At 34.8% G+C, this 18,176-nt stretch overlaps 1 protein-coding gene across 1 annotated transcript; it reads left to right on the top strand.

Annotated features, from left to right (window-relative positions):
* The first annotated feature begins 7,093 nt into the window (after positions 1-7,093).
* Positions 7,094-10,013, top strand: GAE6 (UDP-D-glucuronate 4-epimerase 6). The gene is made up of 3 exons (XM_006848431.4): positions 7,094-7,597; positions 7,885-8,378; positions 8,938-10,013. Exons 1-3 carry the CDS (start codon positions 7,204-7,206, stop codon positions 9,388-9,390), a joined length of 1,341 nt encoding a protein of 446 aa, XP_006848494.1. The 5' UTR covers positions 7,094-7,203; the 3' UTR covers positions 9,391-10,013.
* The last annotated feature ends 8,163 nt before the right edge of the window (positions 10,014-18,176 follow it).

The following is an 18,176-nucleotide window of genomic DNA, read 5'->3' as shown; positions in this document are numbered from 1 at the left end:
TGTGATTTTTTTTTTTAATCCATGATCGATTTTTTTGAAAATTTGTTATTTTTTTTTAATCCATATTATTCAAAGAGAAAATGAGAGAGATGATGATTCTGAGGCCACCCTATCCCAGCCATATTATTCACATATCGAGTCTCAACAGCAACAGTGTAGGGATGAGCACGACAGTGCAGGTGAGCATGAAGGATGGACAATCTTCTGGGATTTTAGATTGGGAACACAACAAAACACTAACACTCAGGGATTTGGGAATAGTCAGACGCCTGCTAATATCGATGATTCGTTTTTAGATCGCATCAATGAATTGTTAAACGAATTCAATCAATGGCACCATCGTGACCAAGAAGAACAATAACGTCGTCTATCATTTTATTTTTAAATCATATGTTACTAATTTTATGCTTTATTGTAGTCCATGTATGTTGATATACTTATTCCATGATAATTCTATGTTTATCCTTTTGTGTGATGTAAATTAAATGCTGAATGGCGGTTCATGCAGGGAAAGAACATATCAATATTCGCATATTCATTCAAAAACATGAAAATTCTTAATGGAGTACCCTCATGTCTTATTGAATTCCTTAAAAACAATATTTATAATAAATTTTAATAATTTTTTCGGATTTTTTTTAAGCTTTATTCTGACCGATTCACCTTATTCTCGATCCGGATCGGTTTTTTGGGAGCCCAATCCGAGTCACCGATCCGTTTTTTAAGCCATTGGTTGCAAGTCATGGGTTGCTGCAAATCTCAACGGGTTGATTTCATCCATGTTTATAGGGGAAAACGCTAGTTGTTTGGTTGCTTCATCATTATCTTTGTAACGAAATAGATGTTGTTTGAATAAAAAGTTATGTACCCTTGCCAAAAAAACAAAAAAAACAGGTTCACATCTTATATAAACTTTTTTCTTTTATTAATAATTAGTCAAAGTTTATATAGGGCATCAACTTTATACCACAATTGTAAACGTACACCTCAAAATCTTACTAGAAAATGTTGTTTTGACGCTAAGAAATGCTATCGCAACCACGAGATGTAAAAATAAAAAAGAATTTCAAGTTCAAAGCTTGTATATCTTGTAATAATTATCTAGATAGTGCATTTTTTAGATTTTTAAATATGCCTTTATACTATACAAGTAAGGCATACCTCTAAATTTCGTTGGGAGATGTAGTTTCGGTGTCAAAAACCTTACGATAACTTGAAAATTCATGTTTAACCTTAGTTATGAAATTTTAGATTTCAAAATCGATACAGATCCAGCTAATCTATAAACACTTGAAAAATCTAAGCGTAGATAACTTGTTATAAGATGAACTACTTTTAGGAATAGAATTTGATTTTTTTCTTTATATCCATAGACCTTGGGGTCGAGATGATCAACTGGAAGGTTTTTCAACTTTAGAACACTCTTTTTTATTGGGTTTTTGAGGTGCTCCATAGTTATATAATGTAAGGTTGCAAGCATCACTGAAAATACATACTTGGATAGTTTATATTGATGCTTTATAAAGGAGAAAAGTTATATAAGGGTGAGGCTCTAAACAATCAAATTAAGGTGCACCGCAAAAATTCACTAGAACTTATTGTTTTGATGCCCGAAAATCCTCAAATCGATCACCTCGACCTCTCAAGATGTATAAACATGAGAAGAAAAGGATTTCAAGTCTTAGAAATAGTGCATCTAGCAATGCATTTTTTAGACCGTCAAATTTCAAGATTTTCAAGTTTCATAAGAAACTGGGAGGGTAAAATTATGTTCACTTATGTGGGTCATCTGGATGAGAATACATCAAATTATGCGAAATTCTTTGAACTTCGACAGGTTCTTAAACTTTTCTACACTAAAAATATTGGCACCAATTGTATTATTAAAGGGGACTCTCTGAATGTTATCAATTGGTGCAATAGGGAGAATAAGGTTTCGTGGGAGCTGGGATCGGTTTTGCTTTAAATTATGGATCTCTCACGTTTCATTTCATTGTCCTTCGTTCATGTGTATCAGGAAGCCAATGTTGTGGCTGACTCTCTTGCGAAGAACGGCATTTGTCATGTGGCATTGGTGGTTTCTAACGATGTAATCTCTTAATTTTCTTGTATTTTTGTTGATTTTATAATTATATTTCTGAACTTCTCTCAAAAAAAAAAAAAAGGATGCCACCTTATATGTTTCACTCCATTTGGCAGCCAATTGATGAAAGAAAAACTCCTATATCTAATCACATGAGGGATAAAATATCTGGCTCCTGTAGCATTGAAAATACATACTTGGATAGTTTATATTGATGCCTTATATAAGGATAAATATTACATAAAGGTGAGGCTCTAAACAATCAAATTAAGGTGCACCGCAAAAATTCACTATAACGTATTGTTTTAATACCTAAAAATCCTCAAATCAATTACCTCGACTTCTCAAGATGTATAAACATGAGAAAGAAAAGGATTTCTAGTCTTGAAAATAGTGCATCTAGTAATGCATTTTTTAGAATGTCAAATTTCAAGATTTTCAAGTTTCATAAGAGACTGGGAGGGTAAAATTATATTCACTTATGTGGGTCCTCTTGGTGAAAATATAACAAATTACGTGGAGTTCTTTGCACTTCTTCAGGGTCTTGAGCTTTTCTGCACTAAAAATATTGGCACCAATTGTATTGTTGAAGAGGATTCTTTGAATGTTATCAATTGGTGCAATCGGGAAAAGAAGGTTTCGTGGGAGTTAAGATCATTCTTGTTTCAAATTTTGGATCTCTCACATTCCATTTCATTGTCTTTCGTTCATGTGTATTGGGAAGTCAATGTTGTGGCAGTCTATCTCGCGAAGAACGACATATCTCATGTGGCACTGTGGTTTCTGACGATGTAATCTCTTAATTTTTTTGTATTTCTGTTGATTTTATAATAATATTTCTGATATTTTAAAAACTTACCAAGAAGAAAAAACAAAGCATTCGGTATGTTGGAGTGTCTTTTTAAGTTACACTACAACATTAATTCCTTGCATACTATTTTTTCTCTAATATCTGAGGGCCAATTTTATTAGAAAAAGCAAATTTTATTAGAAAAATGACCGAATATTAACGAAAAGAAAAGACGACGGAACATTGCACCCTCAGCCATGTGATGAGGAAAATAATAATACACGGCCGCGTAAAACAGGGGTCTCTCTCTCCACTCCACGAACCTTCCTCATCATCCCTTTGTCAGCAGAACCAGCAAGAAAGGACCGCACGTGGGTCCTACTCCCCATCTCTCCCCTCTTTTAGTGGGTCCTACGTTCTCTCTTTCTCTCTCTAGACTCCATCTTCCTCTCTTTCTCTCTCTAGACTCTGGACCTCACCCTCTCTCTGTCTATAACTGGCCATTTACCTGTCTGTCCGCGTAGGTCACATCCCACTATCTCTCTCCTTTGTGGGTCACTGTCCACTTTCTCTCTCTAACATCATCAGTCAGTGCGCCTCTCTCTCTCTTCATTTATCCACTAATTAGTGCCGCAGTGAAAAGAGACCGGGATCAATCATGAACTAGCGAACTTTAAGGCCTCGGCCTTACCAAACAAAAAGTTACGCCGCACCTCAAATTGAGATTGAAAGTGCTGTGGAGATTAGAAGAATCAAATCGATGGATTTGGACCTTGACAATTATAGGAAAGGTTTTTATACTTCCTCTTCATCGTAGAGGATCTATGCTTCTCTTACCATCCGATCGGCCAATTTTGATCAAGAGAGTTATTTATTATTTGATTTTAGATTTGACATTTGAAAGTATTTTATTTTTAATTTTTTTTATATAACTTGTATGAATATGAAATTTGATATGTGTCATCTTTTCACAAGGGCGCACCTATAAAAAATATTAAAAAGTAAGTTTTTGATAAAATATAATGACCAAAATATCCCTTGAAACTTTCAGGAGTATTTTGGTAAATTTTTTTTTATTGAAAATATTTGTTTTATATTTTTCACTAGTGGGAGTTTAATAGAGGATTGAATGTTCAAAACTTGGTTTCAAAATAGTTTATAGAAAAAATAATAATAATAATAATAATATAGAGTACATGACATTGTGATTGGGGCAATCTTAACCCTCCATTCAGAATGGACGGTTAGATGAGGGGGAGTATATAAGTTTTATGTTGTAGTGGAAACATAGAAGCTTGCCCGATAATTATTGATCTTGAAAGTAAATAATTTATGTCTATAAATATGTAATTTGTAACACATTAGTTGGGATTCCTCGAATTGTCTGGCACTTAGAGCATAGAAATCCAATAAATTTGGATCATTTATTTTTTTACGACTTCCGACATGGTTTTCAGCGGGGTGCAAAAGCAAGATGCGGGGAAAAGTGTTGAAAAATTAAAAAATACAAAAAATATTCCTCAAAAATAGAAAAAAATAAAAAATATAATGATTATAAAAAATTAGAAAAAATAAGTTTAAAGTAAAATATAACAATGCACATCTAAACAAGGATAAAAAAAGTAGTGAAGAATATATGATAGGGAATAGGGAAATGATCTAATGCAACGGTTGTATAGTAGTATAACGGCTGTATAGTAGTATAATGCAACCACATCTCTAGAAAACTATATTTTTGACATTTGTATGATCCCAAATTTTGTACACACATTCTCTTCATCCTCATAATCAATCCTAAGAAAAAAATATTCAATTTTCACTCTAAATATGGTAAAAAATAGTACCCATCCAACAATGAATCTCGACCATCCATTTGGTGAATTTCAAGATCTAGGCCTTAACAAATTCAAAATCACTTTTTATTTTTTAGTACTATTAATCTAATGATGATAATGCTATATAAAAATTTTGCAAATAAAAAAATCCTTCTACGGCTTATATCCAACCATCTCAATAAAATAGACGGCTTATATTAATTGGGCTAGAATGAAACCTTTCTAGAGAATTTTTTCCAAAACAAAATAAATTATGATCGTTCTTCGGAATGAAAAGAGTGTACATTTAAAAATTCGTGTCAAACAAATGTCTCTAACATAGTTTTTGAAGATGGTTGCATTATACTACTATACAACCGTTGCATGAAATCATTCCCCCAGAGAATATAATCTAAAATAAAGAAAAATATAAAAAAATTATTCATGGTCAAAACACTTTCCAATATTTATCAAAATGATAGAAAATATAATAAAACAAATTATAAATTGTTATTTGGATGTTTTAATTTTTTTGAAATTTTTTTAAGATCTCCTAGTTGAACTACCCAACTTGGCGTGAGTCGTAGTTTCCCAATCCAGAGTTGCCTTGGCGTAATTTTTGTAGATTGGTCTCAAGTAGGGCTGGCAAAGGGCTGGGCCCTAGCCTCATCCTAGGCCCTATCAGGCCAGCTTTGGGACTATCAGCCCTGATGGGGTTAAAGAAGTCATAGCCCTAACCCTATGAGGATTGGGCCGGGCTAAAAAAAAAAAAAAAGGAGGGCCTGGCCGAACCTTACCGGCCCGACCATGGCCCGGCCTTACCCTTAGGGGCATAGTTGCCGGCCCTCCCTTGGCCATCAATCAAGGTAGTTAAAATGGCAATGTGGCAGAATTTAGTATTAGGAAAATGAAAAGAGAGTATAGAAAAGTCTTTCATTTTCCTTCTTCGGACTTGAATCCGTGTCTTTTGAATGACCGAGGCCCCGTGACAATCTCTATCGTTCAATTTAATTGTGCCCCTGATTATATATTTAATATCCATACCATCCATGGTCACTTATTTTTGTTTTGTTATCTGAAATCGCGGGCGTTGAAGATTTAATTATGGAGAAACAATTGTCGGCAGCCGTCATCTTGCCCACTCAATTTATTTACTCTTTAACTCTCCCTCTAAGTTTCTGTTATCCCTCATCGTATTTTTTTTTGGAACGATTACCTGTGATTTCCATATCTCTCTCCTTTTTCGCACTCTATTGTGATTTTGCCTATTTAGTTTTCTTTTTATGTCTCTTTCATTTTTCATAAACTTTGTCTCAAATATTCTTTGACATCCCATAGTTTTCTTCCACTATGCATACATAAAATCAGGGTCGCAACAAGCCGGGTCAGGTTAAAAATAAATGAATAAATAATTCTTTTAAATACAAAATGATCTATTTAAGGGTAGAAATTACAGAGAAAGTTGGCCAACTTTTTATTTTCAAAATTTCCCCTCGACCCAAGAACATCATTGGACCGATGTTTTTTTTTTGGTTTTTTCGTTAGTAGGGTACTGCTCTACTAACGAAAAAATAAAAAATTTGGCCCGAGGATTCCATGCTCAGATCGAGGGGCAATTTTGAAACATAAAAAAGTGATTGACCAACCTTTTTTGTAATTTCTGTCTATAAGCAGGACATTTTATATTTTAGAAAAAAAATTAGAGTACTTAAGTAAATCTAACAAAAAAAAAAAAAAAGATTTATGCATGGACCTTAAAATTTGTCTGTTATTAGTAAGGCACTGCCTTACTAATGAAAATTTAAAAACAAAAAAAAATTGGACCGAGTTGAAGAAAAAATAATAATAATAATAATTAACTTACCTTTGTAATTTCTACCCATAAACATCGCATTTTGTATTTTAGAAAAAAATTTAGAGTCCATAAGTAAATCTAATAAAATAAAATAAAATAGAAGGTCGGGTGGGCCGAATTTGTGAGCCTTCTTAGAGCCATCGCCAGCTCTAACACCCAATTCCAAAGAGGACGAGTTGGTCGCTTAAATTTCTCCTCAAATCTTTCTATATTTTGAGAAAATCGCTCCCCTCTCTAAAACATAAACCAGTAATAATTGGTTTTGACAGGAACTGTGAAAGGAGAGAGCCCTCTTTTCCCATCACTCGTCCTTATTCTCGGGTCCACAAAGCTCACATCCTCCAATCTCTTACCGATCCCACAACTGTAACTAGAGAGAGATTGTGTGCCCACAACGCGGGGTCAATCAATTCCAGTAGTTTTAGAGAGAGAAAGAGGGAAAAAGCAAAGCGAACACGAGGTAATCCTCTCTCTCATGCCAGCCCAGCAACTTTCTCTGTCTAAACAGTAATCCTCTGTTATATATCCTTCCACATCCCTGCAATGCACCCAGCATCGTCTGTTATATATCCTTCCACATCCCTGCAATGCACCCAGCATCGTAGAGAGAGAAAGAGAGTTGTTAGAGAGAGAAAGAGAGTGTTAGGGAGAGCAAGGATCAATGGCGATGGCTGATGGGAAGGGGAAGCTAGAGAGATACAACTCGTATATTAGAAAGATGAACAGCAGCAAGGCGCTTGCTGCCTCATCGAAGCTGCTATTTAGAGCTTCGATTTTGATCGCACTCTTCCTTGTGTTCTTCCTCACTCTAACTTCCTATCCGACAGAGGTGAGGAGAAGGCTTTCCTCCACCTCTTCTTTTGGGGCCGCCTCTGCTCGATGGGGCGGTCCGTTGTGGGAGAAGCAGGTGCGCCATTCCTCGACTCCTCGGCGCCCAAATGGGTTCTCAGTTTTGGTTACAGGGGCTGCTGGTTTTGTTGGATCTCACTCTTCTCTCGCTCTAAAAAAGAGAGGGGATGGGGTTCTTGGGCTCGATAACTTCAATGACTACTACGGTTAGTCCCTCTCTCTCTCTCTCTAAAAATCCCTACACACATTAGCTACTCTCTCTCTCTAAAGATCTCTACACACAGTAACTTCTCTCTGTACATATTTGAATTTCTCCGATTATTGTCTTAATTCACAAGTTCAATTGTCTCTGTCTCTCCGAATCAGAAATTTATCAAATTCTCTCTCTAAATTCTAAACTCAAATTCCACCATTTCTATCTCTAAATTCTGAGCTCAAATTCCGCCATACCAAACACTAAAAAGAATGTTAATCTGAACTGATCCCTTCATAGATCCGAGCTTGAAGCGCGCCCGTCAAGCATTGTTAGCAAAGCAGTCGATCTTCATTGTGGACGGCGACATCAACAACGCCTACCTCCTCGCAAAGCTCTTCGACGTCGTGCCCTTCTCTCACGTCCTCCACCTCGCGGCCCAGGCTGGTGTTCGCTATGCCCTCCAGAATCCCTCGTCGTACGTACACTCCAATGTCGCCGGCCTCGTCTCTCTCTTTGAGGCCTCACGCCAAGCCTCTCCTCAGCCTGCCATCGTTTGGGCCTCCTCGTCTTCGGTCTATGGGCTCAATGAGAAGGCACCGTTCTCTGAAGTTGATCGGACCGACAGGCCGGCGAGTCTGTACGCGGCGACAAAGAAGTCGGGGGAGGCCATCGCCCACGCCTATAATCATATTTATGGCCTCTCTCTCACTGCGTTGCGCTTCTTCACGGTGTATGGGCCTTGGGGGAGGCCCGACATGGCCTATTTCTCCTTTACCAAGGATATATTGCAGGTATGCTTTTGAGTTCTTTACCGAGTGTTATTACTGATGCATATAATGGTAGAGCCCGTCAGTTCTTATGTTATCTAATTGTCGTAACGCTGGGTAGTTATGTAACAGGTATGACATGAAAGATGCCATCCATGTCAATACTTAGCGTTAGCCGGAGTTTCTTTGTAAAATAACGGCCGTTCGTTTTAATCAAACAACGTATTTTTATGTAAAGGGGGCATGCGGTTCTTGATGTTTATTTCCGCAAAAAAAAAAAAAAAAAAAAACGGCCCTTTCTTGTGAAACCCAATTTTCTTTTATTTCCGTTTTAATACAATTTTTGTTATTTTCTCTGATTTCCTTTTCTTTTTCCTTCATTTCAAATTGAGTGAAAAAGTGCACCAAAAATGGTTAGAGGCATATTTTCAAAAGGATCTATTAACCCAATTTCTCCTATTTTCACCTCCTTTGCATCATACTTATTCCAGTTTTGCCAAGTATTCATCTCCCTTCATAGAAGCCGTTATATAACGGTAATTACATCAACAATGTTTCCTGACCCGGTTGAGATCTACTGTAGGGCAAGGCCATCACCATCTTCGAGCGAGCCGACGGGCAGGATGTGGCCCGCGACTTCACGTACATTGATGATATAGTCCGCGGATGCATCGGCGCCCTCGACACCGCCCAGCGCAGCACTGGCAGCGGTGGCCGCAAGCGAGGCCCCGCCCAGCTCCGTGTTTACAATCTCGGCAACACATCCCCTGTCACAGTGAAGGGATTGGTGGGCATTTTGGAGGGACTCTTGGGGTTGACGGCCAAGAAAAATGTAGTGAGGATGCCCGGAAACGGCGACGTGCCGTTCACGCACGCGAATGTCAGCTCATCGGTGAGGGATTTCGGGTATAGACCCACCACTGATTTGGCCACAGGACTGAGGAAGTTTGTGAAGTGGTATGTCAATTACTATGGCATTAAGATCACCAAGGGAGATGCTGCCTCCTCTTCTTCTTCTTCTAGGTATAGTAGCTGAGAAATCTATCTCCTCTCTTTCTTACTGGGTCTTTTCCATATTTGTGCAGCTGAGAAATCTATCTCCTCTCTCTCTCTTTCCTCCATTTTTTTGCCTTCCACTTCTATAATTTTGGTTCTCCTCTTCGTACAGCTGAAAGACCCCTCTCTCTCTCTATAACCCAGTTGGGTTTTCCCTTTTCTCTCTCTCTTCTCCACCCATTTGGTCCAACACTAGAGAAATGTTTCTCTCTCTCATGACCTCATCTTCGCTTTTATCCTACCACGGTTGAGAAATCAATCTCTCTCTCTCTCTCTCTCTCTCATTGGTTACAGTTGATTAGTCTTTCTGATAATTGGTGCAAAGTTCCCCCTCTCTATCCTTCAATTGGGTCCTTTTGTTCTTGGGGTTGTTTATTATTTTGATTGTTAAATGTTCTTGGTTGTTCAAAGTTCAGAGTAGTGCCATAAAAATCTGTGGATAAAAAGAAGCAGATAGAAAGAAAATGTAAAAATGCAGGCGGCCTAGTCCTCACAGAATGCGTGTGGAGCCGCTCTCCTCCATAAGTTGTAAAAGAGGGAAAGCCCGGTTGATTGTCATATGATACATAAATTAAATCATAAAAGAGGCAAATCCTTTCTCTATTTCTCTCTCTCCTTTGGTCTCCCTTCTCTCTTGTTTGATTCCTTATATACATGCATGTGATTTACTTAAATTATCCCATTGTGTACGATTACTCTAGTTAAATTAATGTTATTCTTTCCCTATTTGGACCTGTTAGTATTTTTTTTTTGAAAAATGTTATTACTTTTTTTAAAGGTGCCCACTTGATACTATACGAATACGCGCTTCAAAAGTTTGCCGAAAGATGTAGTTCTAGTGTTCTAAGACGTACAATGACTTGAAAAATCTATGTTCAACCCCAATTATGAAATTTAAAAATTCAAAAATACTGGAAATCGATTAGATCTATAAACACTTAAAAATCTTAAAAATAGACAGTCCAAATAATTTGTTACAAGATGTACCTTTTATAGGACTAGAATTTTTTTCTTCTTCTTTATATCCATAAATCTCAAGGTAGAGATGATCAATTTGAAGGTTTTCCAAACTCTTGTCTTCTAAAATTTTGTATTTTAGAATAACATTTTTTCAAACCATAGTCTTTGAAAAAATTGTTAAGGTAGAGAGAAACAACAATGAATTTTAGTCTAATGTTGAGGAATGAAGCCATGCTTAAAATATGACTATTCTCGTGTTGTTCTTTAAACCAAGGGAGAGGAGTATCACTGCCCTAGCTCGAAGCCCCGCACTTCCAGTCGTGTGGCACTTGCTCCTTGGTGACATGAGGCTCATGTAGAGCACACGAAGCATGTGACTAATACATATTTGCACATTGCAATAGGGCTCTTACCCTATGCACATGTGCAAGTCGGTTTCCCAACTCGCTTCACATTTGTTGCGAGCAGTGTTTTAAAAAACGTCGAGTCGAACCGGGCGAGTCCGGTTCGACTCGGAAATTATGAAAAGGGGACTAGATCGCCTAAAAAATCGGAAATCGTCCGGTTCTAGAGAGAACCGGACGATTCTGTACAGTGAATCGCCGATTCATTGTACGGAATTGGCGAGTCCCGTACGGATTTTTTTTTTTTTTTTTATTTTTTTTTTATTTTTATTTTTTTTGTAATACTTGATTGATTTTTTAGTAATCCATGATCGAATTGTTTTTGTTTTTTTGTAATCCATGATCGAATTTTTTGGTTTTTTGTAACCCATAATAGAATTTTTTGTAATCCATGATCGAAATGTTTGTTTTCTTTTCTTGTAATCTATGATCGATTTTTTTGTTTTTTTTTTTTTTTTTGTAACCCATGATAGAATTTTTTGTAATCCATGATCGAATGTTTTGTAATACATGATCGAAATGTTTGTTTTTTTTTTGTAATCCATGATCGAAATGTTTGTTTTTTTTTTTGTAATCCATGATTGAATTTTTTGTTTTTTGCTTTTTTTTGTAACCCATGATAGAGTTTTTTGTAATCCATGATTGAATTTTTGTAATCCATGATCGAACTGTTTTTTTCTTTTTTTGTAATCCACGATTGAATTTTTTGTTTGTTTTTTTTTGTTTGTTTTTTTTTGTAATCCATGATCGAATTTTATGTAATCCATGATCGAATTTTATGTAATCCATGATCGAATTTTATGTAATCCATGATTGAATTTTTTGAAAATTTGTGATTTTTTTTTTTTAATCCATGATCGAATTTTTTTTTGTAATCCATGATAGAATTTTTTGAAAATTTGTGATTTTTTTTTTAATCCATGATCGATTTTTTTGAAAATTTGTTATTTTTTTTTTAATCCATATTATTCAAAGAGAAAATGAGAGAGATGATGATTCTGAGGCCACCCTATCCCAACCATATTATTCACATATCGAGTCCCAACAGCAACAGTGTAGGGATGAGCACGAAATACTGTAAATTAAATGCTGAGTAGCGGTTCATGCAGGGAAAGAACATATCAATATTCGCATATTCATTCAAAAACATGAAAATTCTTAATGGAGTACCCTCATTTTTTATTGAATTCCTAAAAAACAATATTTATAATGAATTTTAATAATTTTTTGGAATTTTTTTTAAGCTTTATTCTGACCGATTCACTCGATTCCCTATCCTGATCGCCGATTCGCCGATCCGGATCGGTTTTCTGGAAGCCCGATCCGTTTTTTAAACCATTGGTTGCGAGTATGCAGATCCCGCCAACAGTCACAAGTCTAAACAAGCAAGGACAGCTTTCTCTATAAATGATGCTCATTTTCGCATTCAAAATAGCAAGCCTTTTACTTACGCAGTATCTCTTATTTCTTTCGTACTTTTTTCCACTTAACTAGCGATATAATCATTCAATCTTATGTTTTCAGGTATCCAGAAAACAATTTTTAACTAAACAACTAACTCAAATTAATTTTTATTAATAAAGGATAAATATTCTCTTCAAATAACAAACTGACATCGTCCTTTAAAAATAGAAAAAAAATCCTTTTAAATTATCGAACGTGAACCTTGCTCTGTTTCTCTCTCATTGTACACATCAGGATGAGTACCTTTCTGTTCTGCTTGCGCTCTTCTTCTTGTCTCTGTTTTGTCATGCAGAGAGATCTTTTTCCTTCTGTTTTCTTCACTGGAATTTCTTGGGCTTCTTTCCTATCTTTGGAAATTTCTGTTTCTTTTCTTTTTGCAGTGTGGGAGTGATTGCTTCTGGCATGTGGGGTGACCAATTGATTGCGTTAGAGAGAGAGATGGGATCTTTCTTTTGTTTTTAGTTCTGAATATTTCTCTCTCTCTTCCTTTACCTTTTGGTTTTGTCGGTGGGAATTTACCACATTATACATATGTTAATTGCTTGTTTGGTTGATCCGATAAGCTTTAAGGTTGGGGTTTGCAGCTCTGAGTTAAAAAGAACATCGAGTAATCAAAATTAGTATTCAAAGGAAAAAACATTTTATCATTCAACAAAAATAAGTGAGTAACCTAATTGGGGTGTGGTTTGTATAAGGCTGAAGTCCAAACAGTCAAAGTAAGTTGCACATTTAGTTCGAAAGATGTTGTTTCAGCAACGAAAATCCTTATAATGTTTTAAGTATATTTTTATATTTAATTATGAAATTAAAAGCTTCAAAAATAGTGTAGATCAAGCAGATCTTTGAACACTTAAAAATCTTAAAAATCAATATCTAGATAATGCATTACAAGATGTACTATTTCCAAGACATGAAGTCCATTTTTTTTTATATCTATGTATCTTAAGGTCAGGATAATTGGATTTGAGGGTTACTTGGCATCGGAACAATTCTTCTAGTAGATGCCTTAGTTTGATTGTTTAGGGCATCATTCTTGTATAAACTTTTTCCATTTAATTGTGATTCACATAATTACATAAAATCTACGTTTAGAGAAGCCCTCTAAAGTCATCACTACTGCCCCTACACTTGCTCCACTAAACGAAAGTTCATACATATTTATTTTGTAATCCACTTTAAAATCACCAAACAAGTATTTTCATAAATAAAAAAAGTTTTTGGTCTTTTTTTAAAAACTTTTTTTTTTTCGGGATTGTGTATGATAAGATTATTCACTTTTCGTACAAAGGGTTACAATCATCTTTAGCTATCAGATATGAAATCCATCTTAAAGCGTGTCACATAGTTTGAGAAGTTCTACTTTGGACTTTGTTCCCGGTCAGTGGCACGCCCGCAACCACCCAATTTCGTATCTAACAATGAATAATGATTGTAACCTCCATAAACCAAAAGCAAATGGTCTTATTGTATATATTTCCCAAATGGTCTTATTGTATACATTTCCTTTTAAATATCTTCACGGTGCCACAATAAAATAAAAAAAAGGCAATCTCAATTGAACATTAAGTTTAACATTAGGATGTTATTTTCTGCAAGTACATACAGAACAAAATTGTTTTTTTTTTTTTTTCTTTTTCTTTTGTAAGATTGGCCACTAATTCCAAAAATATACTCTGTAAAGCATCTAATTTGCTCTTGAAGCTGTATACGTAATCTTCTCTTGCTTGTCGTAGCCGTGATTCGGTAAAAAAACTTTTCTAAAAACATAGTATTTTGATATTGGGTGTGGTTTCTTAAGGTTGCAACCTTAAACAATCCAATTTTGGCGCACTTCCAAATTTTATCATTACATATAATTTTGGTATAAACCTTTTTTAGGAATTATATGAAGGGAAAAGTTTATCTAAGGTTACAACCTTAAAATGTAAAACTACGGGTGCACTTCAAAAATCCATCAGTAAAAGTTGTTTTAATGTTGAAAGCCCCTCTAATTGATCATCTCAAAATCGAGATGTATGACTTTGGAAAAAAAAAAAAAAAAAGATTTTGAGTTCCAAAAATGGTGAATCTTACAACATATTATCTAGAACGTCTATTTTCAAGATTTTCATATGTTTATAGATTTACTTGATTTTAATCATATTTGGAGTTTAAAATTTATAATTAGATTTAAAAATAGATTTTGAGATAATCTTCAAAATATGTAACATCAAAATTATATATTATGACAAAATTTGAAGGTGCGCCTTAAATGGATTGTTTAAGGTTGTAACCTTATGGAAACCACACCCTTATCTGAAAATCTATTTCATATCTAATTATAAAATTTTAAACTCCAAAAATAGTTAAAATAAAATAGATCTATAAACACATGAAAATCTTGAAAATAGACAGTCTAGATAATGTGTTACAAGATGCACTATCTATGGGACTCAAAATCGTTTTTTCATATTCATATATCTTAATGTCGAGATGATCAATTAGAGGGTTTTTCAACATTAAAACAACCTTGTCCTATATATTTTTGAGATGCATCTTTAATTCTACATTTTAAAGTTGCAACCTTATATAAACATTTTCCTTTGATATTAAAAATGGGGTGCGGTTTGTATAGAGCCTAGGCTCTAAACAATCCACTTATAGACTTCCTTCAAATGGCATCGAGAAATGTGGTTTCATTACTAGAAATATTTGTGATAGCTTTAAAATATATTTTCATCTTTATTTATAAAGCTTAAAGCTTCAAAAATAGTGTAGATCGACGAATCTATGAAAACTTGAAAATCGATGATCCAAAAATGCATTACAAAATACATTCTTTCAAACCTTGAAATCCATTTTTCTCTAATATCCATGTATCTCGATATGGAGATGATCAATTTGAGGATATTTGAACATCAAAACAACCTCTTCTATTGAAATTTTTGATATAGGTTCTAATTTGATTATTTAGAGTATCAGCTCGATATAAACTTTTCCCTTAAAAATGAGGACATTTTAAGTGTGGATTTAATGAGGGCATGTGATTGGCCAAAAAGGGCATACCATTGGCACGTAACGGCTAACTAAAGGCACATGATAAAGAGAAGAAAATGCACGGTGGAAAAATGGTATGGTTAGTTGGTATGTATGGTCGTATGATAAAATGATTCCGACCTTGAAAAACTCAAATATATAATCGACTCGGTATTCAACATGCACCTTTTAACGGTTTAGATTGAACCATGCTCAGGGGTAGTAATGCATCTTGTTTTTTATTTTTTATTTAAAATGAGATTAATTTAAAATTTTGGTTTTAGGTTATTTTTATAAGTAAGATTGAATAAAATTAAGAAAACAATATTTTGAATAAAAAATCTTGACCAAAATAAATTTCGAGGTATTTTAGTAACTTTTTATTTAAAATATGTTTTTATTTTATTTAGTTGTATGTATAAAAATACGGCTACACAATAAAACTTCAATAAGTATCCTATATATATATAATACAAGACTAATTGTCGGCTGTTGGATATCTCAACCATTGGAAGGATGTTTGTGCACCCTTGCACCTTTCCCCTATATATATATATATATATATATATATATATATATATATATATATATATATATATATATATATAGAGAGAGGGTGTGGTTTCTACAAGGTTGCAACTTTAAACAATCCAATTAAGACGCACTTCCAAATTTTATCATAACATATAATTTTGGTGTAAAATATTTTTAGGATAATCTGAAAATCTATTTTTATATCTAATTATAAAATTTTAAACTTCAAAAATGGTTAAAATCAAGTAGATCTATAAACATATGAAATGATTGAAAATGAACGGTCTAGATAATATGTTGCAAGATGCACTATTTTCTGGAACTAAGAATGTTTTTTTTTTTATATTCATTAATCTCGCTGTCAAGATGATCAATTAAAGTCTTTTTCAACATTAAAACAATCTTTTCCGAAGGATTTTTTATGCGCATATGTAATTCTACATTTTAAGGTTGCAACCTTATATAAACTTTTTCTATATATATATATATCCTGGTAGCCCATGGGGTTGATAGAATATTATAAGCCCAATGGTCTAGATTGAATCTAGCCTGATCTAAAAGTTAGGACTGCATTTTGTATTTGAATCTTAATAATTGTTCAACAAATTAAAATCACATGAAATTTGAGGGGTCCACTCTTTTCATCAATGCACACCTAATAAAAATGCTAAAAAAAAATAATTAGCAGAAAATAAATTGGTCAAATTAACATTGAAAAATTTATGGGTATTTTGGTTTATTTATTTTTATGAAATATTTTTTTGATATTTTTATTAGATTCACCTATTTTTTAAGAATAGACACTCCAAATTTCAAATGATTTGAATTTGTAAAAAAATAAAAATAAATATAAAAATTCCAATAAAAATGTAATCGTGGCTACTAGATCATCCGATATTCAATATGGGCCATTGGGGTTTACTGTAGCTTTTCAGCTAGCGTGTTGACCTCAGAGTCTCCTTACATATACATATACACTTTCTACCACCTATAAGCGAGAATGAATTGTATTTCACCCTTGCAACGAAGCTCTTATGTCTGTTGCAGTACCATCACATGGCTGTAAAAAATCCCTACTGTAAAACAAAAATGGGAAGTGGTGAGCCTCTATAGGCACTTCTTAAGGCTTTCCTAAAGGCATTACGTAGGGGTGGCAACATGTCGAGTGTAGGCTGGCCACCCCTGGCCCTAGTCCCTATAGGGCTAGAACAAACCCGGCCAGGCCCTAACTGCTCCAAAACAGCCTTAGTCCAAGTCTGGCCCTTGCACTACTAGGGTCTAGGCCAAATAAAATAGAAAAAAAAAAAGAGGCTAGGCCGGGCCGGACTAAACCGGCTTTGGCCTAGCTCTACCTCGGCAGCCCTCGGGCCGCATTTCGTGGCCTAGACGTCTAGTTGTTTTAAGGTAACGCTGAGCCGGGCCACCCGTCCCATTGGCACCCCTAATTATGAAACACGTGGATCTTAGTAAGGAGGAGACGCGAGCCATCATGCATTGCTGTCCTCATGAATCACTATTCGAAGTGAGGGGGGGTTCTTTGTAAAGAGCGATGAGAATTGCCAAGAGAGACTATTCCTTCGCTTTTTAGAAGATGGTGGTTGAAGAATGACAAACGAAAGTGGTGTGTTGTCACGTCCACAAGTGGCACCTCACATGGTTCGAACATCTACCCAACAACCATTGCCCATGCATGAGTGATTCATAGCAAAACCAAATGCAACATCATTAGTTAAGCAATACTACGATGTCAAACCCCATGATAGCTTAGTGTAATCCCTTGATAGCTCAGTGTGAAAGATCCTTTTATCTTGGCGTTGGTAGGACTCGAATCTAAGATCTAAACGTTATAAATTTCATCGCCCAACATCGTTGTCGGTTTTACGTTGTTATATTACGGTGTCAAACCCCATAGCTATGAAATGGAGCTTGACCATTATTTTGTTAGCTTAACTTTGTTTTCTTACTTTAGGCAATATATAAAGTCGATACATTTCATGCTTTGAAGGATATTATTCATTTACTCCCTCAGGTCAATATCAATATAAGAGTATTTTAAGGACGTTAAATTTTGGGATATGTACTCTTTAACGTGGTGCTTAATGTTAAAAATAAAGAAAAAAATACAAAAGAAAAAGAGAAAAACAAACACGCACTTCTGTAACCCTAAAATAATAATGTCTTAAAATCAAGTGTAAACTATGCAATTTTTGGAGAGCTGTATCATATCTAAGTGTTAATGAAATCAAATCACATTTTTTTTAAAAAAATGACCTATTTTATTTTTAAGTAGATTCAAATGATATATATATATATATATAACCTTCTTAGATCTCGTGCGAATGTACGGCTGTTTTGGGGGTTTATTAACTAATAATTCTTCTTTGAAACC

This window comes from Amborella trichopoda, chromosome 6 (assembly GCF_054954075.1).
Source record: "Amborella trichopoda isolate Santa Cruz 75 chromosome 6, AtrichopodaSantaCruz75HAP2 v2.0, whole genome shotgun sequence".
NCBI classification, from domain to species: Eukaryota; Viridiplantae; Streptophyta; class Magnoliopsida; order Amborellales; family Amborellaceae; genus Amborella; species Amborella trichopoda.
This window is presented reverse-complemented; position numbering and strand designations above follow the sequence as displayed.

What these genes read in the sequence shown, in the direction of transcription:
- GAE6 (XM_006848431.4), top strand. Translation starts at nt 7,204, where the DNA reads ATGGCGATGGCTGATGGGAAGGGGAAGCTAGAGAGATACAACTCGTAT. An exon ending in TAACTTCAATGACTACTACG is followed by an intron (nt 7,598 to 7,884) that starts GTTAGTCCCTCT and finishes ATCCCTTCATAG; the next exon opens with ATCCGAGCTTGAAGCGCGCC. An exon ending in TTACCAAGGATATATTGCAG is followed by an intron (nt 8,379 to 8,937) that starts GTATGCTTTTGA and finishes GATCTACTGTAG; the next exon opens with GGCAAGGCCATCACCATCTT.